Raw genomic sequence first — 10,119 nt, forward strand, 5'->3', positions numbered from 1 at the left:
ACACGGCATGTGAAATATATGTAGAAATAGAGCCACGAACCCGTCATATTCACAGTGACCATGACGGCGGACAAACATCATTAGTCAAGAATGATTTTGAAAAGGAGTCAAACAGTATTACTGAGGTAACTGAAAGTGTAAGGATGGTAAATCGTTCTTTTGATGAATTGCCTCAAGTGAAAATTTTCAATCCGACAATCCTATCGAGCATACCAGAGAGTGAAAATGTTAATGTTGATCAAGATACGGAACCGGAACCCGACGGTGATGATTCGAACGATGATGAGTAGGATCAAATCGATGAAGAATTTGGCAATCCGCCAGTTCAATCGGCTGCCAGTCCATCGATCTCATATCATATACTAGTCCATCTAAATGACCTTGAAGGTGTGGAAACCTCACTGAATTTTGATCCTTTTAAGAAGGAAGTTTTGGCAGAGTACAATGTATGGGATGAGCGGACAAAGGAGCTTAGATTGGAAATGATTTTTGAAACAAAGAACGACGTACAGCGAGCTGTCAAACTCTGGTCGATCAAGCACAACAGGGAGTACAAAGTGCGAGAAAGTAAATCGACCACTTGGTATGTCCGTTGCAAGTCCCATAGTGCTTCGCTTCCATGTAATTGGCAGCTAAGAGCCACTCTAAAATGCACACGTAATATGTGGAAGATTGTAACATTTGTGAAGGAACACACGTGTGTGCGAGTTTCGAATTTCAATGACCACTGACAGTTGAGTTCGAAAGTCGTAGCCGAGTACATAATACACCGCGTCTAAAATGGTCCGTTGTATGCCATCAAAGAAATACAAGCGAGCATTAAATGTGCTTTTGATACGGATGTTTCGTACAAAAAAGCATGGTATACTAGGTGACATGCGATTGATATTGTGTATGGTGATTGGCCAACTTCTATATCTGCGCTCCCTACGTACAAGTAGGAATTGGTGAAAATCAATCCCAGAACAGTTATCAAGTGGGAGCACCATCCGCAAAGCAGTGCTGGATGCAGAATCTTTCATTATGTGTTTTGGGTATTTGGGCCGGTGAACGAGTCATTTTGACACCTTAAATCAGTTATTTGTATTGACGGCATATTTATGAAGGGCACATACAAAGCAAAATTATTGGTTGCTGTTGGTTTTGATACCTCTAATCGGTAGTGACCACTTCCATTCGCACTTGTAGACGATGAGACAAATCGGAGTTGGACATGGTTCATGTCGCATTTGCAGCATCATGTGTGCCGTGAGGTGAAAAATATATGTGTTATTTTGGATAGGCACAAGGGCATAACACATGCTATTAATACTTTGTCGGAGTGAAAAGAACCGATGGCTGTGCATCGATACTGTTTAGTACATGTGCAGAGCAACTTTGCACAAAATTTTTGAAATCAAAGGTATGTATATTTTTTAATATTAGATTAAAAATACATAGTATGAATACCTACTAAATATGAGTTTAATCGTCGGTCAATTATTATTGTCCAGATTTAAAGATCTTATGTGGGCTGTTGGAGCAGCAAATCAAGCCAAAAAATACGATGCATTTATGGAACAAATATGGTTGTTAAATGAAGAGGCGTATAAATGGTTGAATGGCGGTTTTGTCAAACCAGAACAGTGGACATTATGCAAGGATGGGGGATGTCGGTAAAACCACACATCGACGAACGTAGCTGAGTGTTTCAACAATGTATTGCGCAATGTTCAATTATTACCAATAACAGCATGCGTACATCACTATTAATCAAATTGTTGAGCTCTTTAGGTCGAAACGAAAATTGGCCTTCAACACGGCATATGCTTATCCTAAAGAAATATGAAAGCCATTCTTGAAAAATGAACTAAAGGCAAGGACACACTCAATCCAAGTATATGATCATAGAGGCGGAATATATTGCATTATTACTAATCGACGCGATAATGGAAAGGGTGGCAATGCGCAGATTGTCAAGTTTGGGAATAACATATGTACGTGTGGCAAGTGGGTTAAGTTTAGATTTTCATGCTCGCACGTATTTGCAGCTTGTTATAGGTCGGATACAAATTCGTACCATCTAATAGGTTACGTGCACATATTTTCAACTTGACAATCTTCGCTTCAAGGACAGTTTCAACCTCTGCCGAATTCGGCTTATTGGGTCCCTTCGGAGTTACGACTTACTTATGACGTAGGAAAAATTAAATAAAAGAGACCTGGTCCTAAGGCCATTATTAGAATACATAATTAAATGGATCGTCGATGTCTCGATGCGTCTCGTCGTTGTAGTCACTATTTACGGACAGACCACAACACCTCCAATTGCCCTTATTCTAGTCATTTTCATGTGTAAAAGCATGAACGAGATGAATAATTAGTTAAAGGTTGTGTAGTCGTTAATTATGTGTTATATTAGTTGTTTGCTCGATTTTTGACTGTATGTCTATTGTTGATGTATAATTTAATAAAATTAGAATTGTATGTCGACTATTAATAAATATTTGATTGTGCAGATTATCCTAAACATGTCACATTGATCTAAACAGACTCCTGATCCTATACAGGGTCCGCACGAAGATGGCGTATTATATTTTCATGATACACATCGATCGAAAGCCGTATTTTTAGGGCAGAAGAGTCAGCTCGATATAAAACGAGCTGACGATTTTTTTTGGGATCTGGTACGAAATCAGCTAAATTCTCGGATAGCAAATTACCTTCGTGTAATAAGTTTTTGGAGAATCGTACAGGCAGGTTATTTTGAAATTGATCATGGATTGATTACAATGTTTATTGAGCGATGGAAGCAGGAGACCCACACATTTCATCTTCTTGTGGGTGAGGCCATAGTCGCTTTACAGGATGAGGAGGTATTATGGGGTGTACGTGTCGACGGACTACCAGTGACACTTATTGATCGAAATAGAAATATTATACGCAAGAAGCAATTAATTGAGGAGCTTCTAAGTTTTAGACCTGAGACGCAAAACTTTAAGGATGGAATGTTGAAACTTATTCCAATATTTGACTTTTTATACGAGCCTCTTCCAGATGATACACTGGAGGAATTAGTTCAGCAACATGTTCGATGCTACATTTTGATCTTATTTGCTGGATAATTATTTGCCAACATGTGTGAAAATGTTGTAAGTTGCCTCTGGTTGGATTACTTACGAAACCTAGAGGCTTTAAGTAATTTCAGTTGGGGCAGCGCCACACTTGCCTATTTATATTTCCATCTGTGTAAAGCGCTTACGCAACCACAAGCTGCACAGTTGGCCCGTACATGTTTTTGCAAGTACTAAATGCATAAGTTTAGAATCATTGCACGTCTATATTTCATTTAAATACAATAGTGATTTAACGTGAAAAATTCATATTTTTTACCGTTATGGGCTTGGGAGAGGATGCCCAAGATTCATTTGACCGTCTTGGTTCCTGCTGTACAGGGCGATAATTTTTCCAGAGGTGGTCGTTGGACAGGAGAACATACGACTAGATATGTGCCATCGCATGTCGTCTTATTATTTCGTGATGCACTCATCGAAATAGAAGCTGATGAGGTACTCAAAGTAATATACAATTTTGATAGCAAACTCTCAATATGTATTTACAATCGCACTTAGTTAAACAAATTTATTGTCATAGTTTATCTGGGAGCCGTATTCTATCGACCTTATTGCACAGCTCCCCGCTTATTCCTCAACCGGACATCACATATAGTAGTCAGTAATTCCGTTGATATATTGGAAGGTTGTGAAAATTCACTTTTGGCCGACAATCAGCATCCGTTGATCACTGTGATCAACGGTGGGAAAAAATAAAAAATTTTGACGCCGCAATAAAAAAAAGGGAAAATGATCGGTTTCATTCTTCACATTTCACAAAAATATTCTTTTCGTCCCTCACTTTTAAAATGAAGCAATTTCGTCCTTGACATTTAAAAACTGAAATCATTACATCCCAGAATCCAAATTTCAATCTGAGTCAAACCACCAATCAACCTAATTACAAATTTTGGGTGTGTAATGGGTAGATCACTTGGTTAACTCAAATAGATATTCATGTGAAATTTAATGAAGCTTAAAAGAAAAAAATAAAAAATTATAACATAAAAAAGAAAGATTAATCTTTTCTACATTATCATTGTATACACTGACGGTTTTATGTACCGCCATATAATTTTAATTTAAATTTAAACACCAAATTTTATATTTATGATACACATCTAGATTCGCAAGCGGATATACTAACGGTGCATAAAAAGATTTACCAAAAAAAAAACTCTACTATTCCAAAACAAAGAATGGCCTTTTTATGTTATAATTTTTATTTTTTTGGTTTAATAAATGTCATGTGAATATGATGAAGTTGACTGAATGATCTATCAATTCTATTTTCGAAATTTATTACTGGGTTATTAGATGGTTTGATTCAGATTGAAAATTAGGTTTAGGGATGTAATAGTTTTAATTTTTAAATGTCAGGGACGAATTTGCTTCATTTTAAAAGTGAGGGATGAAAAGAATATTTTTGCGAAATGTGAGGGATGAAACAGGTCATTTTCCCTAAAAAAAAATTAACGCAACAAATTTGATTTGCGACGTCAAGGAGGAAAAGTCAAAAAGCTGATGCAAATGATGTCAGCTTTTTAAACTATTAAAAAAATAATAAATGCCTCCTAATTTGTCCTTATTAGCCATTTGCGTCAGCTTTTTAAACTATTCAAAAAAAATTGTATTGTATTAGCCGTAGTCCTGCTATCCTGTCAAGTCGTTGTCAGCCTTGTCGGTGTCAACAAGCCTTTCGCCACAGATCTGATGAGCGGCGAAAGCTTGGGGAAAAAAATTCGGAGAAATTATATAAAAATACAGCAACCAAAAATAAATACAAATTAATTCTAATTTTATTGATAGTCGCTTACCTAAAATGCAGCAGCCCTAAAACCAGAACCCCCTCCTGAATACCCCCAATTTTCTGAACATTTTCAATTTTGACAATATTCTTAGAAATTTGCCGTTGAAGCCACCTTCACTGCTTTGTAAACACTTGTAATGATTGATTGCATTATGCATTTCAAACACATGTATTAAGATTTTGGTCCATCTCATGATTCTACAATTTTACAACTCAAGTTTACAAATTCAAGTTACAATCATAATAGGATTGCTAAATATTTTAGAATTTAATTGGATTATTAGAAAATTGTGGCTTATTTTTGTACTTGATAAACACGAGAATATTTGGATGGTTTAGGTTTCAAATGTTATACTTGATCAATCTAAACCATTCACACTATTCTTTCCAATTTTTAGTCAAAAAATTAAATTAGGTGTATTGTAACCAAATTTTTTTAGTAATTGCTTGTATAACTTTGATCACATTGTTTGAAGCCCGACTAATTGTGGTTGATGTATAAAGTGATGGTTCTTCAAGTTCTCCTATTTCCCCTATCCCTTAAATAAGGTTTCGGAATATCTTTTTAAACCCATAATGCATTCAAATCGCCCCTCATCTTCCAAAACTAAATTTACTCCACAAAGTAACCCCAAATGACAGTCAAGAGACTCAAGACAATTTTGAGATGTATCAACAAATACAAAATTTCATATCATGGGCTGTAAATATGAGAAGGAAAATCTACTATTACTTTTGTGATAGTGCATTTGTTGCTAATAAATTAGAAAATTGTAGACAAATGACAATGTACATAAATCTAATGTAAGTGCGAATAAGTTGCAATTTGCATCATATTTAGCGGGGGGGGGGGGGGGGGGGGGGGGGGGGAGGGCTTGAGGAACAGTTCCGCCAATAATGACTGGAATCAGAAGCTCCCACAAGCAGCCCCAGTGGTTGTATTTGTGCATCCTCAAAGCCACATCTCAGATAACTGCTACTACTGGTTGCTTTTGAAGCCAAAGCAGGCAGAAAAGTTTTACTCAGATTACATCCACCAGCCTTAACTTCAGCTTCATATTGCCAGCTTGAACAACTATTTCTTCCTTGGATGGCTCCACCTTCAAAACTACTGCTTTCTTGTTGAGAGAAGGAACTACCACTGTATCACCTTCTTTTGGAATTTCAGCTTTTTTATCTGCTATACATGCAAGGAAAACTTTAATTACCTTACCCTCATATAGTCAGCATAGATGTCAACCCTACAACTCCTAAAATCAGATTGCCTGGAACAGAAAGAACAGCAATTGAAACCAATAGGCTATATACCTGGGACTGGTTGCTGCCTCGTATTATTTGCAGTTAGAGTCTCAGAGGCATTGGAGGTCTCACTTCTTCCTGCTTCACTTTGCAGATCAACAGAAGTCAAAGTGTCCTCGCTCTTTTTAACCATTGACCTATGTTGCCAATTGTTATGAGATGTTCGAAGCTGTCGTACTTTCTCATGAAGCCTTGAACGTGCTGAACCTGCAGTCTCAGATATTTTTTGTGTCATCTTGTATCTTTGATTCCTTTGGTGTTCCTTGACATTTTTGCTGGTCAACACTAGATCGCTATGGAGTTTTTTCGACAATCTGAGACAAATAATTATGAAAAGAATCTGGAGCGTCAACCATCTGTGGAACTTTTATTCTCAATACATTAATCAGCAAATTAAGTATCTACATTAATTTTTTTGATATTTCCTTTGTCATCTTTAACCAATTATACTGTCATTAGGGTATCCCTTCCATCATTCAGGTATCCACAAGCACATAAAGATGTTGAAAGTTATGTTGGTAAAGGAAATCATATGAACATGACTCACTTAACCAACAATAATCTATCTTTTCAAAGAGATGGCACTGTACTAAAAAAATTCACCTCGTAGTAGGATATTACATGTGGCATTCATTTCTACCCCTGTAATTAATCACTACTGATACTAAAGCCCACTCCACTTTACTTCAGATTTATGTACACAATACTTCCAGCAAATAGGATGAATCCAAAGGTATTTGAGCATTTCTTTCTATAAACTCTACACTGTGTAAGTGTTAAGTATTTTCTTCTCAACGCATCAGGACAATAAGGCATTTCTGTAGTTCTGGGAGACAGCTAAGGCAATCAAACAAAGACATATCTAGTTAATTGAAAGATTCTCACATCAGATAATGTTGAGCTTCCTGGATTTGCTTATGGAAATTATGCTTAAATCTCTCCATTTCTACTATAATCTGCAACAGGTCATAACAAAGGGAAGATTTCTTAAGAAAATAATGAAAATATATCAAAACTTGTAAAGAAAGCATCACAACCATTTACTGCATATATGCATCTAAAGACAACACCCGCAGAAAGCAGTAAATACCAATCTAATTAATATATAGTGTAATTTGGTACCCTTGAAAAGAATGACTAGGTTTATTGTTGCTTCTACAATTTGGCACATATATAGTTCAAAAGTGTCAGTAATATCATGTCAAAAGGTGATGGCATCTATCAAAATTACACTAATTAACAATCTATAAGGACAGAAACAGATTTAATCTAGGTAATTCTTATGTTTGAGTGTTCTTGTGAAGTTGATTGTAAAAGATAGTCAACCATTCTGCAATAGGATGCATATTTGCAAATTAACAGTCCTGATAGGCGTACATATTCCAATATCAAACAAATATTACCTCGTTAATTTCTGCACTAGCCACTCCATAAAGTTCACGAGCATTATCCAAAATTGCATTTGGAATTCCAAGCCTTTCAGCAATGCTGATTGCATTTGAACGGCCTGGAAAGGTGAGATGTACAAGGAAGAAAAACCCATGTAAATAGGTTTATACAAATGCTAAAAACACCTCAATCACACAAATGATTCTTGTTTATAATATGAATATTTCGGCAAAGGAACTGCAACTAATGAAGAACCGGTTACCACCAAATTGAAAAGAGAACCTGGTACTCCCCAAAGAATCCTAAAGGTGGGCTTCAAGTTCATCTCGTGAAACTCCATGCATGCATTTTCGAAGGCTTTATTGCTGTCAGTCGTGTTTTCCAACAGGAAGCCATCAGTTCGAGATTGGCATGCAGTTAGACAAGAAATTGTACCTTCTCGCAAACTACCTGTATTTAAGGGTTTTAAGTTCTCCATGATGTGTTGTTGCCATTGTTAGTAATGGACCAGCCTCTGCAAAAGATTCAAGCAATGCCATTCCCAATGCAGCGCCTTCTTGGGGATTTGTTCCTGCGCCCACCTATAAAAGGAGGTAATGCATGGTGCTATCTCTAAACAAGCAGGGTCTCTATAAATTAAATCACATAAACGAGTCAAACAAATGAACTGTAAAATTGTCCCAACAAAAATAAAAAATGAAACTAGGAACTTCTTCACAGCACATACTTCATCTAGTAGCACTAATGACAAAGTTGTTGAATGAGATAGAATTTCCTGCAAAAGAGTAAGCAAAATCATGTAGCCAGGTCAATAAAGGAACTAGCTCAGCAAAGTTTTAGTAAAAAAATCAGGTAACAGTATGAGTTTAGAAAGCAGAATTAACCATGGCAATCAGAAGGATGGTACATCCCAGTACTGCAAGCAAGAGAGGACTAATTCTATGTAATCAAGCATTTAAGAGTGCATGGTCTCTCAGGAAGAGGCCCAAACATAGTTCTTCCTTTCTCTTACAGTTCACTGAAGAGTGTGAATGCTAAGAAGTAGTAGATCAAAAATCCACTAATCAACATCTCAGTTGCAAGCATTATACAAGAAGCAACAAAAAGTTGATGTTGGAGCTGTGAGCATAAAACATGCTAAAAGGCTCTTAATTAAACCCCGAACAAATGCTTCCAGCAGCACAGCCATGTCAATGTAGAGAAGTCTATTTACGATATAAAATCATCAAGAGAAGAAGGCTAAGCTTACAAAAAAATTTCAAACAATTGGAATGAAGAAAAGTATTATTTCTGCCTAAGTTTGCTCAAAACTATGAATGTCTTCATATGGGGCTAAAAAATATGACCTAATGATGCCAACATCCTAATAATACAGAATAATGGTTAACTGACAATTTTTTCTTATAATTTAGTGTTCTATCCATTCAGTGCCTTGAGATTGGAGACCAATAAACCGAACTGTTAGGACCGGGCCAGGAAATAGACAAATCCAAGTTAGGACAAAGTAGGCGGTATAACCGACCATATAATAGATAGGTGGTAGATACCAGCCATATAATAATTAGGCGGTAAAACCGACCATATAAAGACGGATAACAAAGCAAATAAAAGACACAGAAGATTTACATGGTTCGGTCAAATTGACCTACGTCCACGGGCGAGGGAGGAGCAATATTTCTACTATGAAGAAGAAATACAAAAAACCGTAGGAAAATGGTTCCTAGGCCAATAGGCACTTACAAAAGAGTTTAGAAAATATTCCTAAACTCAAAACAAGAGAGCCTAAAATATTTGACTGAATGGGCTAGATGACTCAAGAAACTAATAGCCCATATAACTCTCTTGAGTGGTGCGAGTTTATTCCTTCATCAGGCTCCCTTATTTATAGGAAATCAAAGGAAGAATTCCTTTGGCTTCTACCGATGTGGGACGAAGCACCAAAAGCATTTGGTCAACAAATGCGGCTTCAACAAATCTCCACCTTGATGAGTCCCCAACATCGAGAGATTATAAACTTGCTCCACCTTCTTCATATAAGCCCCAATGGGCTTAAATCACCAATAACGAACACCAACCAAGTCCAAGCACTGCTTGAACTTGTAATTTGGAAGAGGCTTCGTAAACATATCGGCTGGATTGTCCTTAGTATTGATTTTCTGAATAAGGACTTTTCCCTCAGCAATGATATCCCGAATGAAGTGATACTTCACATCAATGTGTTTCGTACTCTCATGATACATCTGATCTTTAGTCAAGTGTATGGCACTTTGACTATCACAGTGAATATCAATAACACCTTGATATAGACTTAGCTCGTTAAATAAACTCTTCAACCACAAGGCTTCTTTGATTGCCTCGGTCACAGCCATATATTCTGCTTCAGTAGTAGACAAAGCTACGACAGGTTGTAGAGTAGCTTTCCAACTAACAGCACAACCGCCAATGCAAAATACATAGTCTGAAAGTGATCTTCTCCTGTCAAGATCCCCAGCGTAGTTTGAGTCTACAAAACCAACCAAAGTGTTATTA

General features: G+C 36.8%; 2 protein-coding genes across 5 annotated transcripts; one reads left to right on the forward strand and one right to left on the reverse strand.

Annotated features, from left to right (window-relative positions):
- The first annotated feature begins 1,928 nt into the window (after positions 1–1,928).
- LOC140016921 (protein MAIN-LIKE 2-like) lies at positions 1,929–3,104 on the forward strand. Its single transcript, XM_072071161.1, has 2 exons — positions 1,929–1,976; positions 2,736–3,104. Exons 1-2 carry the CDS (start codon positions 1,929–1,931, stop codon positions 3,102–3,104), a joined length of 417 nt encoding a protein of 138 aa, XP_071927262.1.
- A 2,659-nt stretch (positions 3,105–5,763) lies between these two features.
- Positions 5,764–8,959, reverse strand: LOC140009576 (uncharacterized). 4 transcript variants are annotated; one of them, XM_072055602.1, is made up of 7 exons: positions 8,318–8,959; positions 8,041–8,171; positions 7,873–7,955; positions 7,605–7,708; positions 7,087–7,157; positions 6,211–6,515; positions 5,764–6,079 (listed from the first exon to the last, which is right to left on the reverse strand). In XM_072055602.1, the coding sequence occupies exons 1-7, from the start codon at positions 8,387–8,389 to the stop codon at positions 5,925–5,927; spliced, it is 921 nt and encodes a 306-aa protein (XP_071911703.1). In that variant the 5' UTR covers positions 8,390–8,959; the 3' UTR covers positions 5,764–5,924. The 4 variants fall into 4 exon arrangements, with proteins under 4 accessions (XP_071911703.1, XP_071911696.1, XP_071911714.1 ...); XM_072055595.1 differs by having other exon boundaries at positions 5,764–6,082; XM_072055613.1 differs by having other exon boundaries at positions 5,764–6,082; positions 8,041–8,219; positions 8,318–8,370.
- Positions 8,960–10,119: the final 1,160 nt, after the last annotated feature.

Source organism: Coffea arabica, chromosome 1e (assembly GCF_036785885.1).
Source record: "Coffea arabica cultivar ET-39 chromosome 1e, Coffea Arabica ET-39 HiFi, whole genome shotgun sequence".
NCBI lineage: Eukaryota > Viridiplantae > Streptophyta > Magnoliopsida > Gentianales > Rubiaceae > Coffea > Coffea arabica.

What these genes read in the sequence shown, in the direction of transcription:
- LOC140016921 (XM_072071161.1), top strand. Translation starts at nt 1,929, where the DNA reads ATGGAAAGGGTGGCAATGCGCAGATTGTCAAGTTTGGGAATAACATAT. An exon ending in CAAGTTTGGGAATAACATAT is followed by an intron (nt 1,977 to 2,735) that starts GTACGTGTGGCA and finishes AGAATCGTACAG; the next exon opens with GCAGGTTATTTTGAAATTGA.
- LOC140009576 (XM_072055595.1), bottom strand. Translation starts at nt 8,389, where the DNA reads ATGATTTTGCTTACTCTTTTGCAGGAAATTCTATCTCATTCAACAACT. An exon ending in GATTCTTTGGGGAGTACCAG is followed by an intron (nt 7,709 to 7,872) that starts GTTCTCTTTTCA and finishes TCACCTTTCCAG; the next exon opens with GCCGTTCAAATGCAATCAGC. An exon ending in GAAGCTCAACATTATCTGAT is followed by an intron (nt 6,516 to 7,086) that starts GTGAGAATCTTT and finishes TATTTGTCTCAG; the next exon opens with ATTGTCGAAAAAACTCCATA.